We start from the raw sequence: 23,748 nt of genomic DNA on the forward strand, positions 1-23,748 counted from the left end.
AACGTGTTCGGAGATAGTAACAATATGGCAATAATATTTGCGATACAAATATTGAAATAAAAATGATTATAACGTTTATATTTTATGAAACTTCGTCTGTATTTTTGAAAGTGGGGTGTTGCGTTTGGAGTACTTAATTGTTATTATTTATTGTATGTTCATTTTTCTGTCAGAAAGATCACGTTCTTACGTTTCTGCTCTGAGAATCTGTGAAAATCTTTTATTAAAAGCGATCCATTCAAGTTCAGTAGCTGAATAGAGAGAATATTACGATGTCTGACATCGTTGCCCGAGGCTTATCTCTAGCAAACTGTAGCACCCTGAAGGTTCAGGGCATCGTTTGAACAAGTCTGCTGTAAATAGTGGAAAAGCGTTATATGGATAAATGATACGGACGAAATGGCAGATATATCTACAACTATATGTAGGAAGCAGGATCGCCACCTTTCCGGTTTTCATTCACAGAATCCGAATTTTCCAACAGATCTCTGAGTTTTACTAGGAAGGTCACAGAGGTGGTAGAAAAAATCAAAATAAATATTTCATGCTTTACTTTAATACCAAAACAACCGAACCGGTAAAATTTTCGGTTTATAAGTTTTCATGCATTATTTTTAAATTACAAAACCTGTTAAAATACTTTTCTTGAAATCTGTGTTGACTTTTATAGAAATGAGAAATTAATATGCGTATACAATTATATTTAATTATGCGTTATACGGTCAGTATTAACAGTACATTACATTAAATAATTTTAAAAGCATATCAAACGGATACAGATATTGTTTCTTTTACATACGCAATAAAGTTATTTTGAAAATCAATATTTTTAAGTTTTCAATTATTTGTGATTAAAACGATTGCATTTTTGTTTCTTTGGATACTTCAGAAAAAACCTTTTTCCTTTCTTCTTTGTGCATTATCTTTGTCTACAAATTTATAAGAAATCTCTGGATTTGATCGGATTTTATATTAGGATAAGGTGACAACAATGCTAGTGATAAATTATGAAGTGCTTTGAATTGTTTTAAGTATGTGATGTCAATATACAAAGAAAATTTTTTATCACGTTGAACTTTAGTCAAATTCTAAAGGTTATAAAATTTGTCAACTCTTTCAAGTACTGAAATATCGCAGAGTCTTGAAAGTTTCGAAAGTCTTACACATCTTTACAGACTTAAAAGAGTTGAAACTAAATTAGTTTGCGAATTTGGCCACATAGCAATTAAAAAGATGGTTTAGTCCAATCGTATTTTCCTTTCTTTGTATATTTATGTATACATAGCGAAGGAGAGAAAGGTTAAATGGCCGATTGCAACCCTTTCTTCAGAAAAAAGAGGCTAATGTCTTACCTTAGAAAAATACTAGGTTTTCGCCCGCCCCACTTTCCATCAAGAGAAAAAAATTAAATTATAATTGTATTAATTAATATTTTGTATGTAAAAACAAATATAATATATGTTTAAAGCTATATCATGAAATTCGCTTTAACGTAACTTTCCTGTCTCCACACCCCTAACTAATAGGTCGGCTGTTCCTATATTTCTAACATGAAAAACAATCCTCATAAAAATTTCTTTAACATCGGACAATAGAATCTGAATTTTTATCAAACTTTTAAATACATTTTAAGGTAAATTGATAGCCTGCCCGATTTTTAATAATCATTGAAATATTGAACTGTTTACACAAAGTTGAAAACTTATATCAAATCATATTTTATGAAAATTATAAAATCTTCCTAAGTAAATAAACGTGAAATGTTTTTTACTGTTATGTCATAAGGCTATTACTTAAGTATAAATAACAGAAATATAATTTTTATTCAGAACTATATTTCTTAAAAATTAAGAGCAATTGAATGAAATAGTTGGCAGATTCATGATCAATATATACAATTCTATAAAAAATGCATACTAAATGTCGAAACATCATCTGGTTGTTGAACACAAGAACAATCGCAAGGCTCTCAAATAAAAATTGTAATTATACGAATTTCTGCATTCGAAAAATGCAGAATTCATTTTATGAAACAGTTCTTCCGTTGATACTGACTGATCAGAACTTTAATTATTAGATTTAATTATGAAGTAATACATAAACATAAAACGCGTACATATACGTTATAATTACATGTAATGTAACGAACGGTAAAACATTTTAATAAAACATCTGATGGATATACATAAGTAGCAAAATATAAGATTAAATTGTGTTCAGTAAAGAAAAAGAACACGTTCAAATAAAATAATCGTTTTTTTCCGTAAATTGAGTACTAACCTAACCCAAAACAAAATATGTACTTATAAAGAAGATTGCAATTAAAAAGTAATGTATCTTTCTTAAACTTCATTTGCACTGTTACCTATGTTGAAACGTATCGCTATAATGTATCTCAATTCAAAACAACTCGTCGGCACATTTCCATTCATTGCATTCAAGTACATTTCACAGCGTCTCCATGATATTCACTTTAAAGCACATAGTAAACGACTCTTCGTGGTTATACTATGTACAATTCATTCCACATTTACTATTCATCAAAATTCTATGCAAGTTATCTTCCATGACGCAACAGGTACCCTATTTGTCTTCGTAATAACAGTCGATTTGTTGCTAAGTGCGTTGACTCGCTGAAGCAATCCGTCAAATCTTATAAACATTGCAGTTACAGCAAACCATTGAATATTTATGTATTAAAATATCTCTACAACATTGTAATTCTATACATATAAATAAAAAGATTCACTTTTACTTTGCAAATAGCTTAAACCTACAGTGACTTACGCACTCTCTTATACAGCGTATGTCATTTAATTTAATAACCTCGTATTCAATGCAACTGTTGGTGAAAATATTTTTCGACAGATACATAACTTGATGTAATAAGTTTGTTTACGTGTGCGAAACAAATATCGAAGCCATTGAAGCTTGTTTAAACAAAAACTTCTTTAAATAAAACCACCGAACTTTTTTCATGTAAATTAATTTTCAGAATACCCTGCGTAAAAATAGTATTAAAATACAATATAAAAAAATTAATCTTTCACAAAATATTTTTAATTCTATTTTATACATAAATTTGAAACATGTTACGAGTTGCTGTACAGAATAGGAAAGTCATTACCAAATTTAATCACCTTGAGATATATTGTCAGGGTCAGCATTTTGAACAACATTTTCATTGTATATACTGAGTGTCTCACCTAACATAAGTATCTTGACTATCTTGCTAATTGTTAACGATGGAGAAAAATATCAGAGGGAAATATTATTTTCTTCGAAGGGATAAATATTATCATGATCGGGATTTTTTCCCGAGATTATTGAATTTTTTTTTTTAAATGGAACAACATATACATCATCATGTTATCATCGTGTTTATCATCATAATAGCTGAGATAAAAAAATCTAACAACCTATAATACCATGTGACTTCACGTGACCTTGAGAACAAAAAAATTTATGAAAGATAGGCAACTAATAGGCAGAGTGATTATCAGTAACTAACAGAAAGATTAACAGAAGAAATTTGATTGTAGCAAGTGTACAAACTGATATTCAGCAACATCAATACTTTATGAACGATTAATGAACGAGTTTGTGGCATTTACTTTTTCATTAATATTATTAGCAGCAACTCCAATACGTTTTGTTATGTTTTTCGGGGTTGTAGGAATGTCGTTATAAATTACTAATTTAGCACCCTAGAGATTAAAATCCAAGATCTAACAAATGTGCAGACTATCATTTTGAGCATCTGCTACAATAAAATTTCATCCACTAATTTTCCTATTAGTTGTTTCACTCTGACCATCAATTATCCATTTTTCATTAATTTTTTATACTCAAGGCCACGTAACAGTCATAGTACTATAGGTCGTTGACCTCAGTTATTATGTCATGATAATAAAAATATGCTGTTTCGTGTAAAAAGACTTTAATGACCTTAAAAAGCTTAAAATCTTAGAAAAAATGACTTCGAGAAAAACTTCTTAACCACCGCAATATTTATCTGTACGAATAAAATAATATTTCTCTCTGACATTTTTCTCTATCATAAAAGTAAACGACATAATATGTTCAAGTTAGGAGGGACACCTTGTATGTACAGGATAAGTCACGAAAAAAGAAGGCGAATTTGACTATTAGAGTAAAGACTGCAGAAAAGTTTTGAAGACGAAATAAAATCAGTCAATAGAGCCAATTAAATGATATCTGCAATTTTTCTGATTAATGCATTTTGAAGATTGTTTTTTTAAATGGCACTACGTATGTATTTAATCTTATGTGATAGCTAATGTAGAGAAAACTTCTACAACCTCGGATACTATGCACTTAAAATGAATTTGAGTCCAAATATCTGAGTTCAATTATTGTTTTAAACACTCTAATGTTTAAAATACGAATTCCTGAGCGCTACGATTGCGATTATGCCATATTATGCAGATGTCGATACAATTACTTGTTTTGTTGAAAATATTTGACAAAGTTCGGTTTCTTATTTATAGCTTCTCTTTAAAAATAAGCAGTAATACTGAAGGAATATTACAGGTTATGTGACGATACCATCACCTTTAGACAATTTAATTTTCAATTAAAATTAGGAAATTAAGACGAACATGGCCGGATACATGATTTAAAAATGCCCTTTCACATATCCACTCACCAAATTCCCTAAAGATTAAATTGAATGTATTTATGAAACAAATTGCCAAGCATTTGTTCCCCACACGTTATATTATCAAATATTAAAAAACTCGATCATTAGATCGCATTAGATTACCACGCGTTATATCACTAACCGTTTCAAAACGAGTAAAAAGATCTTAGTATGAAAACAAAGAATACTAAACTGCCTTCTGGGTCATTCCACGCCAAATCGATCACTTTTGGAAGTCAGCATCTCCGATTTTGCTCTAATCGAAATATGTTATAGTCCACGTGAAATTAAGGGGGGTTTAAGTCATCATTTTGCCGGTTTCGATTTTGTAAAGGAATGACAAGCCTTCAAAGTTTGCAATTTTTGCCCATTTTGGCGAAAATAGGGTCCACTTAGGAATTTTTTTCTCAGAAACTACTTAACCGATTTAGCTAATTTTTTTTTTGTTTTATTTATGAGGGATTGGGCTATCTTAAAATATTTTTTTAACTTTGTCAATTTGTCATAAAATGTTGGAAAATTTAAACAAATTCTCTTTTTGCGTTTTTCTCTATGAGGGGCGTAAAGGGTTAAAATTTAAAAAAAATATGGTCACATTCTTTAAAGCTTCCCCTTTAAAATGAGCTGTTCAGAACGATGGAGCCTCGAAAATTGACGTCTCGACAAGCTGGAAAAGGACGCGGGGTACCCCCGTTTCGGGTCGGCGAGTCGTGTGCTCCGCTATTATGATCGGTTTTTTTATACCACCGATCTCAAAACAATACGACAAGACTTCGTATACGACTAAATGACTCTGTTCATACATTTTTCGAAATGCAATTTTCGTTTACAAAGTATTTGCTGCAGGGACTGATTTATGAGTTGTTTAAAGCTGTCACATTACGAGAACCTGTACGTTTCACAGCCGACAAAGTTAATTCAGATGTTAGTAAGAAATTGAACTTTGTGTTAATGTGTTGAAAGTTTATCACGTTGATATTATTATATATAGAATTTGTTTATGTTCCATGGATACTTGATACATAAGGATGTTTCATTAAAGTAGATATCTAAATTATTTACGTTCATTATTTTATAATTAACTGATTTGTAAATACTTTCGACTGCAAATATTTTCCTGTTGAACTTGAATTCATTCAAGAATAACATGATAAATATTTTCCTGTTAGATAGTAAAGTAAAATTATCGTTATCACGTGTCCAGAAATTTCGAACGTTGGAACAAAACCTTATATTCAGCTTATTGTAGGCAGTATTAAACAAGTGTCTTGCTCGCTTGCTATAACAATTGAGGACTTGGGTACAAGTTATGAGCAGATGTTATAAATAATTCTTATTTGTAATACTCATTTTTTATTTCATTTAAATTATTTTAAATTATTTTAAATTTAAATTATTTTCGCAAAATGCCAACAAAACAAACATCATTGTCCAAAGAGGAATTTAATAATTATTTTATTCATTCAAATTATTTTCGCACAATGCCAACAAAACACATAACATCATTGTCCAAAGAGGAATTTAATAATTTCATGGAATCAATTGACGTGATTTTATCAGATTGTGATGGTAAGTAATTATTTTCGTCTTTTTTTTAATATATTGAAAATAATTGAAAATGTAAGTGACAATTTTTTACCATCTCAGCATATTGTACTTCTAATATTGAAGTATATAACTCAGAAATTGATAAAATATTTGAATAATTTTATATAAAATTTGATAAATGGTGTTTTAATCTCAGTAAACCTTAGGTGTACTATGGAAGGAAACAGAAGTAATACAGAATTCACCTGAGGCAGTAAATAAATTCAAACAATTGGGTAAAAAATTTTTCTATGTAACAAATAGTAATACCAAAACCAGGTCTGAATTTATAGAAAAATGTAAAAATTTTAACTATGATGCAACACTGGTAAATTTAATAGATACATTTTTTTGAATTAATAATAAGTTAATGTCAATCATATAAAATAATTTCTTTATCACTGTTTCAGGATGAAATAGTATGCTCTTCATTTTTAGCTGCTATGTATTTGAAAGAAAAAAAAATTTGATAAAAAAGCATATGTAGTTGGTAGTATTGGTTTGACTAAAGAGCTTGAAGCAGAAAATATTAAACATTGTGGCACAGGAGTAAGCTTTTAGTTTTTAGTTTTTATAGATTTTGGAATGATTTATTTTACTATAAATGTACTGTAAAATATTTGTATTTTGTTTAGCCCGATGCCATGGATGGCGATGAAGTGGAATTGATAACAAATTTTAAGCCAGATCCAGAAGTTGGGGCAGTTATTGTAGGATTTGACAAGTATTTCAGTTTTCCTAAGCTTGCGAAAGCTACTACTTATTTACAAGACACAAATGTTGATTTTATTGGAACAAATTGTGATACAGAAAGACCTTCTCCAAATGGCAATAAATTTCCAGGTTAGAGAAATATTTGCTTGAAACTATTTATCAGATTTTTCTCCATAAGTTTTAAAGTGTATACTGTTTATAAAGTTTATGGAATTAGATTATATTTGCATTTTATATTACAGGAACTGGATGCTTTATAAAATGTATAGAGTCAGCATGTAATAGGGCACCCGTAATGCTTGGAAAACCAGAATCTTTTCTAATTGAATATATAATAAAGAAGTATGGTTTAAATCCTGCAAGGACACTTATGATTGGTGACAAGTAAATAGTGTTATTGTGACAATAATGTGCTTTTTTTTATTTATTACGTTATTAAAAAATATTATTTTATTTCAGTTGCTCGACTGATATTCTTTTTGGAAAAAAATGTGGTTTTAAAACTTTATTGGTATTGACGGGTATTACAACAAAAAATGAAGTAGATGCTATGAATACACCTACAGCAGATTCTAAAAATTTGATAGTTCCAGATTATTATGCAGATGAATTGGGTGATGTACTAAAAATGATTACGTCATCTTGATAATTTTGAGAAAGAGTTTCAGATCATTTCAATACTATTTCAAGTAATTTTTTATTGTATGGAAATAGGATAAATTATGGTTTCTCATTTTATAATTATTTATGGTGATTAGTATAATTACTGAGTACTATTTATTTAACATAACATTTATGAAATGTTCAAATATTGATTTATTTTATACATGTTAATTGGTTTGTTTTTTGTTGAATCTATTGAATGTTACTTTTTAAAATATGAAACTGTTTAATTATACACAGTTTACGCACAACAAAATATCACAGTATTCATTATACTAATTAACTGTTTAACTTATTTAAAAATAATAATTCTCTTTATTAAATACAAAATGACATAGTACAAATATAACTTCCTGAATTAATTTCATATTCTGTATTTATATTAATATTTATTTTTTATAACTGTCTCTGAAAGAAATTAAAAATTTATCAAAGAGTAAAAATATATAGAAGTTCAATGTTAACAATAGAAATATTAGCCAACAGCTACTTTTGTATTTAAATATTTTTGTAATGTTGTAATAATAGCATATATAGTTCCTGCAGTTTATTAACCATTACATAAATTAAGGTATAGACCATTATCTAATTTAACAATGTGACTTTATTTGAGGTAATTATTTATTCGTAGATGTACATGATGATAAGAATAAATGTTAAATCATATGTTCATATTGTACATCTTTTCAATAAACAAAATACATACCAAACACAATGTCTACTGTTATATAAAAAGAAAATGTTTGTAAGTTTGATTGTTTGCACCTGACAGTCTCAATAAGTGCTACACTGAATTTGACCAAACTTCTGTTTTTTATTTCCATATAATTTGTAGTCGATTGTAAACTATGTCATTCCACTTTTTTCTTATTACGATTATTGAAGCAACCGATCATTAATGAAATTTTGTTTGTCGATAATATGTTATTACGGAGTCGGGCTTTATGAAGAATGTTTTCTATCAAATTTCTGCAATTTTTCCTACAATGAAATAGGAACGATTAACAAAATACCAAAATTATGATAAATAGTAAAATTGCGTATTATTAATGTCTAAAGAAATCAAGAGTTTAAGCTATGTACCCTATTTCAAAATAGAATAAGAATAAGATTATTATTGTAACCAAAAGAGGAAACAGATGTATCAGTAATGAACTGAATATTATACTTTTTTTATTTTTGTGCCTTAAAAAATCATGAAATGATAAAAAATGTAAAAAAATATCATTTCTCATGTGAATGAATGAGAGAGTGTGTGTATGTATGGATATACATATACATATATCTTGGACTATTTTTGGGTTTACCCACTCTAAGGACCAAAATTTAGAATTAAAAATTTAATTGATGTCTCTTCTGACTTGTTATCTTGAATATCTTGCTTATTTTTTATGACAGAAGAAAATGTGAAAGGAAAACATTATTTTTTTTAAACGGGCAAATATTACAATGGTTAGGAAATTTTTCTCAAGGTCATATTTTTCGAGATTTTTAAGTAACTGAAGTTTTTTAAAACGAAACAATATATTTTCATCGTTATGGAATGGTAATTGAGATCAAGACGAATCTAATGACCTTTAATACTACGATTCATGTAATCTTGAAAAATAAAAACCACATAAAAACTAGATAACTGATTTGTCTAGTGTAGGCGAAGTGTACATTTGAAATGTTGTACTTTGGATTTTAGAAGGGTCATTCCATGCCAAATCGATCACTTTTGGAAGTCAGCATCTCCGATTTTACTCTAATCGAAATATGTTATACTCCACATGAAATTAAGAAGGGTTTAAGTCATCATTTTGCCGGTTTCGATTTTGTAAAGGAATGACAAGCCTTCAAAGTTTGCAATTTTTGCCCATTTTGGCGAAAATAGGGTTCACTTAGGAATTTTTTTCTCAGAAACTACTTAACCGATTTAGCTAATTTTTTTTTTTTGTTTTATTCATGAGGGATTGGGCTATCTTGAAATATTTTGTTTAACTTTGTCAATTTGTCATAAAATGTTGGAAAATTTAAACAAATTCTCTTTTTGCGTTTTTCTCTATGAGGGGCGTAAAGGGTTAAAATTTTAAAAAAATATTGTCAATTTCTTTGAAGCTTCCCCTTTAAAATGAGCTGTTCAGAACGATGGAGCCTCGAAAATTGACGTCTCTACAAGCTGGAAAAGGACGCGGGGTACCCCCGTTTCAGGTAGGCGAGTCGTGTGCTCCGCTATTATGATCGGTTTTTTTATACCACCGATTTCAAAACAAAACGACAAGATTTCGTATACGACTAAATGTATTTAATACACTACCTAACGAGTAAATAGGTTTCATTCATATCTGTGACGTAATTGTATGATTGAATGAAATAGAAATTATTTTATACTTTTTAGTGCATTTCGAAGTCGGTGTATTTTTTTTCTTAAAATTATTTTATTGCACTATTTTAATCATAGTAAAGTATATGCCAAATCAAAAAAACACAAGTCTAAAGCGTGGGGCGTATGCGCTTCCGTGCATCGAATACTGCCACCAGTATGCGCCCATAACGCGGAACAAATAGAATATCTGACTCGGACCCCATATTTTTATAGAGGCACCTATGGACACTTGAATTCTTTTCTTAAATAAATTAGTATAAAAAATGTAAAATAATACAATTTCCAGATTATTACGTATAGAAATCAATCGTGCACCGAACGGAAGGTAGAAAATGTACATATAACTTCAACGACAGTAATATTTTTTCCACAAGCGAAATTAAAAATTCCAATTTATCCGTATTTTTTCTTTCGGCCCATAATTTATTTATGTGAAATTTGATCAAAATGGTACAACGTTTTCTTACAAAAATCTGCAAAATAATGTTAATTTTTAACATATTTTTTAAACAAATCATTTTTTCGACAACTCACTTACGCCATATTATTGGCCTTCGAAAATAGAAAAATTTGCATTTTGAACTTTTTCTGAATGCGTTAATACACATCTTTTTATAGAAAATAATTTAAATGAAACAAAAAATGAGTATTACAAATAATAATTATTTGTAACATCTGCTCATAAATTATACCCAAGTCCTCAATTGTTACAGTAAGCGAGCAAGACATTTGTTTAATACTGCCTACAATAAGTTGAACATAAGGTCCTGTTTCAACGTTCGAAATTTCTGGACACGTGATAATGATAATTTTACTTTACTATCTAACAGGAAAATATTTATCATGTTATTCTTGAATGAATTCAAGTCCAACAGGAAAATATTTGCAGTCGAGAGAATTTACAAATCAGTTAATTATAAAATAATGAACGTAAATAATTTAGATATCTACTTTAATGAAACATCCTTATGTATCAAGTATCCATGGAACATAAACAAATTCTATATATAATAATATCAACGTGATAAACTTTCAACACATTAACACAAAGTTCAATTTCTTACTAACATCTGAATTAACTTTGTCGGCTGTGAAACGTACAGGTTCTCGTAATGTGACAGCTTTAAACAACTCATAAATCAGTCCCTGCAGCAAATACTTTGTAAACGAAAATTGCATTTCGAAAAATGTATGAACAGAGTCATTTAGTCGTATACGAAGTCTTGTCGTATTGTTTTGAGATCGGTGGTATAAAAAAACCGATCATAATAGCGGAGCACAGGACTCGCCGACCCGAAACGGGGGTACCCCGCGTCCGTTTCCAGCTTGTAGAGTCGTCAATTTTCGAGGCTCCATCGTTCTGAACAGCTCATTTTAAAGGGGAAGCTTCAAAGAATGTGACCATATTTTTTTTTAAATTTTAACCCTTTACGCCCCTCATAGAGAAAAAACGCAAAAAGAAAATTTGTTTAAATTTTCCAACATTTTATGACTAATTGTCAGAGTTAAAAAAAATATTTCAAGATAGCCCAATCCCTCATGAATAAAACAAAAAAAAAATTAGCTAAATCGGTTAAGTAGTTTCTGAGAAAAAAATTCCTAAGTGGACCCTATTTTCGCCAAAATGGGCAAAAATTGCAAACTTTGAAGGCTTGTCATTCCTTTACAAAATCGAAACCGGCAAAATGATGACTTAAACCACCCTTAATTTCACGTGGACTATAACATATTTCGATTAGAGCAAAATCGGAGATGCTGACTTCCAAAAGTGATCGATTTGGCGTGGAATGACCCTTCTAAAATCCAAAGTACAACATTTCAAATGTACACTTCGCCTACACTAGACAAATCAGTTATCTAGTTTTTATGTAGTTTTTATTTTTCAAGATTACATGAATCGTAGTATTAAAGGTCATTAGATTCGTCTTGATCTCAATTACCATTCCATAACGATGAAAATATATTGTTTCGTTTTAAAAAACTTCAGTTACTTAAAAATCTCGAAAAATATGACCTTGAGAAAAATTTCCTAACCATTGTAATATTTGCCCGTTTAAAAAAATAATGTTTTCCTTTCACATTTTCTTTTATCATAAAAAATAAGCATGATATTCAAGATAGCAAGTCAGATGAGATATCAATTAAATTTTTAATTCTAAATCTTGGTCCTTAGAGTGGGATAAACCCAAAAATAGTCCAAGATATATATGTATATCCATACATACACACACTCTCTCATTCATTCACATGGGAAATGATATTTTTTTACATTTTTCATCATTTCATGATTTTTTAAGGGTGAAAAATAAAAAAAGTATAATATTCAGTTTATTACTGATACATCTGTTTCCTCTTTTGGTTACAATAATAATCTTATTCTTATTCTATTTTGAAATAGGGTACATAGCTTAAACTCTTGATTTCTTTAGACATTAATAATACGCAATTTTACTATTTATCATAATTTTGATATTTTGTTAATCGTTCCTATTTCATTGTAGGAAAAATTGCAGAAATTGCAGAAATAACATATTATCGACAAACAAAATTTCATTAATGATCGGTTGCTTCAATAATTGTAATAAGAAAAAAGTGGAATGACATAGTTTACAATTGACTACAAATTATAAGGAAATAAAAAACAGAAGTTTGGTCAAATTCAGTGTAGCACTTATTGAGACTGTCAGGTGCAAACAATCAAACTTACAAACATTTTCTTTTTATATAACAGTAGACATTGTGTTTGGTATGTATTTTGTTTATTGAAAAGATGTACAATATGAACATATGATTTAACATTTATTTTTATCATCATGTACATCTATGAAGAAATAATTACATCAATTAAAGTCTCATTGTTAAATTAGATAATGGTCTATTCCTTAATTTATGTAATGGTCAATAAACTGCAGGAACTATATATGCTATTATTACAACATTACAAAAATATTTAAATACAAAAATTAGCTGTTGGCTAATATTTCTATTCTTAACATTGAACTTCTATATATTTTTACTCTTTGGTAAATTTTTAATTTCTTTCAGAAACAGTTATAAAAAATAAATATTAATATAAATACAGAATATGAAATTAATTCAGGAAGTTATATTTGTACTATGTCATTTTGTATTTAATAAAGAGAATTAATATTTTTAAATAAATTAAACAGTTAATTATTATAATGAATACTGTGATACTTTGTTGTGCGTAAACTGTGTATAATTAAACAGTTTCATATTTTAAAAAGTAACATTCAATAGATTCAACAAAAAACAAACCAATTAACATGTATAAAATAAATCAATATTTGAACATTTCATAAATGTTATGTTAAATAAATAGTACTCAGTAATTATACTAATCGCCATAAATAGTTATAAAATGAGAAACCATAATTTATCCTATTTCCATACAATAAAAAATTACTTGAAATAATATTGAAATGATCTAAAACTCTTTCTCAAAATTATCAAGATGATGTAATCATTTTTAGTACATCACCCAATTCATCTGCATAATAATCTGGAACTATCAAATTTTTAGAATCTGCCATAGGTGTGTTCATAGCATCTACTTCATTTTTTGTTGTAACACCCGTCAATACTAATAAAGTTTTAAAACCACATTTTTTTCCAAGAAGAATATCAGTCGAGCAACTGAAATAAAATAATATTTTTTAATAACATAATAAATGAAAAAAAAAGCATATTATTGTCATAATAACACTATTTACTTGTCACCAATCATAAGTGTCCTTGCAGGATTTAAACCATACTTCTTTGTTATATATTCAATTAGAAAAGATTCTGGTTTTCCAAGCATCACTGGTGCCCTATTACATGCTGACTCTATACATTTTATAAAGCATCCAGTTCCTGTAATATAAAATGCAAATATATTCTAATTCCATAAACTTTATAAACAGTATACACTTTAAAACTTACGGAGAAAAATCTGATAAATAGTTTCAAGCAAATATTTTTCTAACCTGGAAATTTATTGCCATTTGGAGAGGGTCTTTCTGTATCACAATTTGTTCCAATAAAATGAACATTTGGGTCTTGTAAATAAGTAGCAGCTTTCGCAAGCTTAGGAAAACTGAAATACTTGTCAAATCCTACAATAACTGCCCCAACTTCTGGATCTGGCTTAAAATTTGTTATCAATTCCACTTCATCGCCATCCATGGCATCGGGCTAAACAAAATATAAATATTTTACAGTAAATTTATAGTAAAATAAATCATTCCAAAATCTATAAAAACTAAAAACTAAAAACTTACTCCTATGCCACAATGTTTAATATTTTCTGCTTCAAGCTCTTTAGTCAAACCAATACTACCAACTACATATGCTTTTTTATCAAATTTTTTCTCTTTCAAATACACAGCAGCTAAAAATGAAGTGCATACTATTTCATCCTGAAACAGTGATAAAGAAATTATTTTATATGATTGACATTAACTTATTATTAATTCAAAAAAATGTATCTATTAAATTTACCAATGTTGCATCATAGTTAAGATTTTTACATTTTTCTATAAATTCAGACCTGGTTTTGGTATTATTATTTGTTACATAGAAAAATTTTTTACCCAATTGTTTGAATTTATTTACTGCCTCAGGTGAATTCTGTATTACTTCTGTTTCCCTCCATAGTACGCCTAAGGTTTACTAAGATTAAAACACCATTTATCGCATTTTATATAAAATTATTCAAATATTTTATCTATTCTGAGCTAACATACTTCAATATTAGAAGTACAATATGCTGAGATGGTAAAAAATTGTCACTTACATTTTCAATTATTTTCAATGTATTAAAAAAAAGACGAAAATAATTACTTACCATCACAATCTGATAAAACCACGTCAATTGATTCCATGAAATTATTAAATTCCTCTTTGGATAATGATGTTATGTGTTTTGTTGGCATTTTGCGAGTACTGATGGACACAACTCTCTGAACAGAAATGTAGTTAAGTTTTGCTTTGCATACACAGTAGTCTCTTCATCAATTAACCGCGGTAATAGCTAAAAAGAGAATCTGAAACAGAATATATCCTATTCGCGAACCACGCGTTTAAAGCGCGACCTTGCGTGCTTGTTACATAATATATAGGGATATAAACTGTTCCTATTTCATTCATAAGAACCAATAAATATAATTGATGATGATTACAGTATAATACTACCGGTAGAAATAAAATAGCATTTTACATCGTTTATTACAATCTTTCTATTCATTTTCAATTACACATTCATTTAACATTTTTGAAATGTATGTATAAACACCAACATCAAACTGTTATAATTCGAAATATTTAAAATGTAACTAAATATTAAATATCAAATTATTAATATGTACACAATGTAACAAAATCTATATGTTGCAATCAATTTTCGTTTATTATTGCGCATACCTCAAAAAGCTATTTTTTGTAAAGAAATAGATTGAATATGAAATTATTTCCCGTTCAATGCGTGATCATAATCATTTCGGGCAATGCTGCTAACTTCAGTATGCTCCCTACTTTTTTACCGCGTTTCACCGTCATGTGCTCTTCTTTCGTAGAAGATTAAAATACATAGTGGTTAAAAATACACGAATAGAAGGAAGAGCTAATCATGTTAGTGAGTATACAAAATTTTTTCCCACTGGATATATATGCTGGACATCACAAATGGCGGAAGACGCTTGCGCGTTACTTTCGGTTGCGAAGTAAACTTGAACTGATCAGAGCCGACTTGCGCAAAACGAGCGAAAACTGATCGATCAAGTATTTTCTATTATTGAACGTACTATCGGAAGAAGAATAAGGTAGTTTTTTTTCAGTAATGTTTGCAAACATGCAAGTATCGTACCAATATAAAATTGAACATACGAATTAAGAGTCCCCTAAAATTTATTTCTTCAGTAATCATTCGAGATACGTAAATCTTTCTGGTCCGAAGTTTTGTGTATATCGTACAGGTCCTGCATTCTTTGATATTTTGCCGAACACAAAAAAGAACAGCGAGCGATGGAGATACAAATAGTAACATATCCGTGGAACAATCCTATTATAAAAACAAACTTTTTTTATTACTGACTTTTTTATGAAACTTTTTACATATTTATACATATTTATTTATAATTCCAATCGTTAACATCGAGAATTTTACTTCAGTATGATATTGCAAGTAAATATGACTCGAATTACGTCGTGTTTGGTCTCATTTTAATCAGAAAAATGTGGAAAATCTATTAATAAAAGTTTGATAACGAAAAAATAAAAATTTTATATTTAAGGCGCCTCGAGAGGCCTTTCCCTCGGTGATTGTAGGTAACATTTTTGCTTTTATCATAAAAGACATATTTGCTTATATAAAATGATTACTGTACTTCAATACATTTATGATATGTATTTAATTATAAAATAATTTCTTAAAAATTACATGACATCTTTTGTACTTTATTTTTATTACATTAATTTAAACAATGACTTTAAAAAAGATAAAAACAAATATTTCTATACACTGGAGAATTAGCCTATATTATGAATGACTATCATTCAAATATAACGAATAATACGTAACGTGATAAATTAAGCTCAAACCAAATACGTGCTAAAATTATATAACTAAATATATGTGCAGTGAGTCACAGACAGAATAATATCCCGTATATATTATTAATTGTTCACATAGAAAGAAGAAACCAAGTTTTATGAAATTTTTGACACAAAACGAAGGCACAGATTGTCAGGTGTTTCCGGTTATACCAATTTTAGGACATCTTATAGATCAGGGGTCGGCAACCTTTTTCGGATGGCGGGCCATTTTCAAAATAAAATTTTGTATGCGGGCCGCACATTCAAATGTAACTTAAATAGTGCTTTTATATCATATACGAGTATAAATACATTAAAAATAACATGTATTTCTCATTACCTATTGTAGTGAAACGTCATACGCTTGTCAATATGAACGTGTTTACATGCAAAATGCACATATGAACATACAGTGGCGAAATGAAAGAATGCTACACTTGTTAAGCGAACCGTTGCGTCGTATTCGCTGGAGAGTGGGGACTAAACTTGCGCAGTAAAATAGGTTTCCCAATATGCTTCTGTTAGCGCGCATTTTTGTCATCGGCCACATTTCGGCACGCTCACGCTCTAAGTTTGTTCATTTTTCCTAAAATTATATTGGTGCTTTGGCGGGCCGCACAAAAAGTTGCAAAGGGCCGCATGCGGCCCGCGGCCCGCAGGTTGCCGACCCCTGTTATAGATGATGTATATGATAACATGACTTAATAAATTATACCAAGGGAAAAAATTCGCTGAATTTTGCATAAAAGCAAGATCACGACAAAATACAAATGCAGTTTGAAAAAATGTTTTATATTTCTAAAGAACATATACAAGTATATAAAATCAAATGTTTGGATTTTGCAAATGTTATTATTTAGTTCCTATTATAGATAAAACGTATAGAAGTGGCGAAATATCGACTTTCATAAAAATTGTATGCGGTTAACTATTCAATACTAATAATAATATTTATTATTAAATCATATGAAAATGTTTGATAGGAATATTAGAAATATTGAATTGATAAATAAAAATGTAAATAAAATAAAATATTCCAATGGTTTAAAATAAAACAAACCTTAAGTGAAAAATTCAAACAGATATCAAGAGTATATTGTTTCCAATGCGATAATGATTCGACGCATACCTTGCATATACATATAATTTTAAAAAAGGATACTCTGCATTTTTTATAAACAATTATAAAAATTTACCATATTTATTATAAATCTTACCAAACATCTATATACGTAAATGATTAAAAGTTGCAAAATTATAATGTAAAGAATAGATAAAAAAAGGAATGAATGAAGTGCAGAAAAATGTACTATATTTATAACATAGAATTTAGTGGAATCAATGCCAAAATGTTGCCAAACTGATAAATGCTAAGAAGTGTATTATGCGATCCAAAAATATATTAATTTAGTAATATTTTACTTAAGCGTTAAGCACTTCACTTTAGATCACACATATAAAAATATATCATTCCATCTTATGAAAGATACAATAAATGTATATGCATGTTTTTCTCGTACATTGTAATTCTTTCCGTTATTTTTAAAGAACACACTATATAACAAATGTTCATTCTGCGCATGAGTCAGATTTGATTCAAGCACGTGCACGGCCATATACATAGATATGTATAGACATAATACGACCTTTGATATTTAATATACAACATATTTCGTTTCGATGTCATTATTTTCTAACGCTATTGGTTGCACAAAGTTAATTCTTCCGAGGATCAAAATATGTATTTGTAGTTTTAATATTTGACATATGAATATTCTCGGTACATATTATACATATATATACTTTATATGCGCACATGTTTACTCTTCCACATTCTTTATAGTTAGATTAATATATTACTCTTGATATATCACAATTTATATTGTTCACCTAAAGGAAATAATCATTCCAGGCATATTTATTATTAGTCTGAATACATAAAACAGTTATAATCTTGTTAAAAATTTTAAATTTTAGATATATTTATAGATGCATAAGTACTAACTTGCTGGAATAATGAAATAATTTTAAAGAAAACAAGTTTAAATGTTTTTTTTGCGCACTTTTTTAAAAACTTACTTTCAGGGCTCTATCAGTAAAAGCAAAATCTATTCTTTCTGTATTAATAACAAAGTTTTAAATTATTTTGACATAAGTAAATTATATTTCAACAAAGGAGGAATGTATTGAAAATAAGTACATATGTTTACATATTTTAATTCCACATGTATTTTCAATAAATACATTTGTTTTAAGTATGATTATTTTAATCACACTACAAAGTTAGTGTGTAGTTTTGTAGATAGCAATGTTATCTATATTACATTTGAGACTTCTTATACTTTTCTAAATGAGGTAGTAAATCTCCAATTGATTCAATATAATAATCAGGAATGAAATTTTTGTCTTCTGAACATTCTGATTGTTTCCATCTATTTATATCTTCTAACCTGGTTATTCCTGTTAAAACCAGTAATGTTTTGAAGCCACAACGTTTTCCTAATAATATATCTGTATTATGTCTATCTCCAATCATCAGTGTTCGTTCTGTATTTACTTGAAATCGTTTTAGCAGTACATCTGCTACATACGGCTCTGGTTTTCCTATTACCACAGCTTTTCTTTCTGCACAACTTTCTATACATCGTACCAAACTTCCAGTACCTAGTTGAAAAAAAATTATTCTTAAAGTTCAAATTTTAAATAATTCAACAATCAAAATTAAATACTTACGTACCAGGTATAACAACATTACTAGAAATAGGAAACCTTTCGTCTCTATTTGTTGCAATAAAATGTACGTCAGGATCATTTAAATATGAGGCTGCTTTTACCATCTTAGGATAACTAAAATGCTCATCAAAACCAACTATAACTGCACCTACTTCAGGATCTTTGTTAAACGCAGTATATGGTAAATTTTTATTAATAGGATCCGGTCCTACACCAGTGTGTGAAATGCCAGCTTCTTCCAACTCTTTTCCAATTGCTAAAATGAAAAAAATTTTATAATATCATTGTATTTTAAAATATAAATCTCAATAATATAATAATATAAAAAAATAGTGCAAACAATGCTCACCTTCTGATCCTATAACATAAACTTTCTTGTTAAAACCTAGATCTTGTAAATAACACGCAGACAAATTTGCAGTGCATAAAATTTTTTCTTTAGAAGTTTCAAAATTAAAAATTTTACATTTATTTACAAATTCTGTCCTTGTTTTTGTACTATTATTTGTTACATAAAAGACTCTTTTGTTAACAGAGTGAAAAGCATTTATAACTTCTGCTGCATTTGGTATAGGGTTCATAATCATCCAAAGCACGCCTGTAAAACATAAAATTTACATTATTCATTTTATTTAATAAAAATATATTGAACACATGACACTTACCATCACAATCAGTAAGTACAGTATCAAAAGAATTAAAAAATTCGTTTACATCTTCATCACTGAGTGTATTAAAATCTATTGCAGCCATGCTAAAAAATGTAAAATTTTGTATAATAAATTACAAATTAATATAAAATATAAATATTTAAATTTTATTCATAGATCAATAAGTGTCATAAAGTATTATATCATAAAAGTATATGAAAATTATTTTAAAAATATAAATGAAAATAAAATAATAAAAATTTGTGTTATGAGAAGAAAAAATAAAATTTCAAATTTTATTTTAATAAAATCCGGAAGTGAATTGGTTTCCGATTAAACACTCTCTAACAGGGTTGCCATTATTAGTTAATGTTAGATAAGTTGTAGTTTATTATATTCTTATTAAGTTGATAAATCATTTTTTTTAAGCCACAGTTTCTTTAATAAAAATTATAGTAAAAAGTTGTACATTTGTTTCAGATATATAGGTTAGATTTAAATAAATTTCTGTCGATACAACTTACAATATATTTATGTTTTGTTTATTTTTTAGTTTTAATATTATTAATAATGCTATAAACTTAATCTTTTTCACTTACGATATTTATAACACTCACGTTTTTTTAATAAGGTTAAATTCTTTATCTAATCCTGGAGTTATAGATTTTTTTTTCTTACTTTGCCACCTTCATTCGTGCAATTTTGAATTTAAAAAAATAAATGTGTCTGAAACTAAAGTAAGCTAAAGTTCATATTAAAATATTAATTTTCAGAAATATTTTTTTAATTTAATCATTAACGTTAAAATAATCAGAGAATTCACTAACTTTAATTTTACGAATGTAATTAATGGTATGTAATATTCATGAGAAAGTAATGTATGCAATAGATAAACATCGTAGACGTAAACGATTATTATCCGAATATTAGATAACAAACTGGAAGTTTTATTAATACTATAAAAATTTTCCTAAGCCTTTCTAATTAGATATTATGAGTATATTTTATGCTTATAAATAACAAAAATATAAATAAACATTAGTTATTTGTTAAAAACTTAGAATAATAACGTGAAATTCAAGTTTTTAAAAAGATATTGAGAAGAGTGATAACCAAAATCTATCCAAAATATATTAGCATAATATACATAATAATAATGTTCTTTTGGTTAAAAGTCATCTTGGTTTTCTTCATATGAGTAATTTTCTTGCTTTACATGATAATTATTTTAAGGCAGGAAAGTAATTTTCTATAAAGATTTATTTTGCACAACTTTATTCAATGATTATATATTAGTATAACTTTCTTTTACAGAGAGTTTATATTTAAATGCTTAATAGGATTTTACGTAAATATGAGTTTTAAAAATGGTTTTTCAGAACATAATAAAATATTATTTGATTTTTTTATCATCAAATGATATAATAATTTCATACCTTTTTTAAATAATTTGAAAATTACAATTTCATACAAAATTATTTTTGAAGACTTATATAATTGTACCTCTATTATTAAGAAATTTTTTGAATTATAATTACAATTGAGGATTGTAATTATAGTTGATAGTTGTAGCATGTATATATAAATCATGTACACATATTGCACCTTTGTGTTTCTCGAATCATCAATATGCTACAAAACAGTTTTTCATACAATTGTGAAAATCTGACTTATTTATCTTCATAGTTTGAGCAAAGAAAAACAGTTACTACACTCTTTATGATGCATATTACACTGTGCTATATCTTATAAATGTCTTATTATATAAATAATAACAATACATAACAGGTACAATACTAAAGCAGACAAAGAACGGTGAAATGTTATGTCACTTTTGTATTCAGTACTTATTGATAATGCAAATTATAATTTAAAAATTCAAGTAAAATTAATTACAGTTGAAGTATTAGTACGTCACAAATAGTCAAAAAATAGTACAAAAAGTCAAAGATTAATTTAATAATGTTTAAACATATTCAAAAATAGTTTTTTACTTTTTCTGGGAAACATGTTTTTTGCAAATCATGGATTTGTTATCATCAAGGTATGATATGGTACGTTAAAATTCATGCTTTGGCTAAATATAATCACAGTATGTAGAAAATATTGAATGGTAATCATACATAAGTTATTTGAATTAATTTTTCAATAAAAAATCTGCTTTCCACTGAAAAAAAATATGAAAATAACATATATTTTCAATTATTGTAAATTAATTTTCAAATTTTACTGATCTGTTTTTTTGTTAGAAAGAACATAAAAATAACTTGTTCATTTGCAATAAGCCACAAAAGAGTTTAAAATTGGTACAAATACCAGAATTAGACAATGTGCTTTCATTGTTTTGGAAAAAATCAATTAATCAGAATTATAAAGAAAACTGCGAGTTACTTTTTAAAACATTTTAGATTATAATGAAAATTTAAAAGGTACCCATTGTAGATTTAATGGCAATGTATGAGATATCTTCAATTTAAAATTGTAAAAAGGAAATAAAATGATTTTTTATTTTTTCACTTATTTATTCAGGTTATCACTTGTTTAATGAAAATGCTGTTTAAATCTAAACTTTAAATTTAGCATTAATCAATTCAATTGCTGTTAGATATTGCTGAATGCAATGTTTTGAAAAAATTACAATTTGTGAAATTTGGGAGGGAGAATTAAAAGTTACATTTTTCAAAATTTTTATCTGACATACTTTGTGGTACCTTTTCATTGAAAATTCGGCATTTATATATATACATGTACAAGAAGTAAGTAATTAATGCAATTATCTAATATCTAAGGTCTTCCGCCACGTGCATATTATGAACGCAAACAGTACTATACTTATCAATTCCTAATCACACAATGATAATATAATCTTACAAACTAAAGCAATTCATGTCCATGATAATAGAGTTTAAGCTACATTTGAACAATATTTGAATAATATTAATACAGTATGAACTCAAGATATTAACGATACAACAAGATTAATAAACCTAACCTCAATTTTCATCGGTGAGAGCGTCCGGTCTTACACATGTTAACTTAAGCTTATTTATATGAACAATCTTAAATTTATTTTTCCCTATCTCTAATTCTACAGTTAAATCACTAAACTTTCGACTTATCTTATAAGGACCAAGCCAATCACAATCGAATATTGAGTTCCTAGGTTCCTGAAGTAAATATACAAGATCGTTTATTACAAATTCATGTGGATTTAGTGTTCGATCATAATATGCTTTACTTTTCCGTTTTACTTTTTCTAGATTTTGTGCTACATACAACGGACTGTGTAGTGGTAATCTTAGCAAGAAGATCATCGTAATACTGTATAAATGTCCGGGGTGCTGGTTTTGTGGCAAATTCAGAGGGTATGTTGGCTTTAGCGCCGAAAACTAATTCATGCGGGGTAAATCCAGTGGCTTCATGCACTGAAGTGTTATAGGAAAACATACAGAATCTTATCCAATCATCCTAGTCTGTCTTTGTACAATATAATTTTAGATAATTAATGAAGCTACAGTGTGCTCTTTCAACAGAACCTAGTGATTGAAGGTGAAATGCAGTAGAAGTTATAGTCTGTATTTTGAAGATCCTAGAGAAATGTTTCATTACCTTACTAACAATGTTCCATCCTCGATCTGTGTGTATGACTCTTGGACAACCAAATCTACTGATAAATTGATCAGCAAGTACATGGGCAATTGTTGTGGTGTCTATGGACTTTATGGGGATTGCGTCAGAATACTTACAAGGGAACATATCTAACTCCGACACGCCGA

General features: G+C 28.1%; 2 protein-coding genes across 2 annotated transcripts; one reads left to right on the forward strand and one right to left on the reverse strand.

The window, feature by feature from the left end:
- The first annotated feature begins 5,858 nt into the window (after positions 1 to 5,858).
- Positions 5,859 to 8,794, forward strand: LOC100878356 (glycerol-3-phosphate phosphatase-like). Its single transcript, XM_003707208.3, is given in 7 exon segments — positions 5,859 to 6,232; positions 6,418 to 6,578; positions 6,661 to 6,708; positions 6,710 to 6,799; positions 6,886 to 7,093; positions 7,207 to 7,348; positions 7,424 to 8,794. Coding segments are annotated over 7 exon segments (999 nt in total). The 5' UTR covers positions 5,859 to 6,069; the 3' UTR covers positions 7,611 to 8,794.
- A 3,516-nt stretch (positions 8,795 to 12,310) lies between these two features.
- On the reverse strand, positions 12,311 to 23,434 carry LOC100877677 (uncharacterized). The gene is made up of 13 exons (XM_076528973.1): positions 23,211 to 23,434; positions 23,090 to 23,139; positions 19,988 to 20,083; positions 19,672 to 19,920; positions 19,327 to 19,578; positions 18,911 to 19,253; positions 18,595 to 18,597; positions 14,845 to 15,005; positions 14,499 to 14,659; positions 14,279 to 14,416; positions 13,985 to 14,192; positions 13,730 to 13,871; positions 12,311 to 13,652 (listed from the first exon to the last, which is right to left on the reverse strand). Exons 1-13 carry the CDS (start codon positions 23,417 to 23,419, stop codon positions 13,466 to 13,468), a joined length of 2,199 nt encoding a protein of 732 aa, XP_076385088.1. The 5' UTR covers positions 23,420 to 23,434; the 3' UTR covers positions 12,311 to 13,465.
- Positions 23,435 to 23,748: the final 314 nt, after the last annotated feature.

This window comes from Megachile rotundata, chromosome 2 (assembly GCF_050947335.1).
Source record: "Megachile rotundata isolate GNS110a chromosome 2, iyMegRotu1, whole genome shotgun sequence".
Taxonomy (NCBI): domain Eukaryota; kingdom Metazoa; phylum Arthropoda; class Insecta; order Hymenoptera; family Megachilidae; genus Megachile; species Megachile rotundata.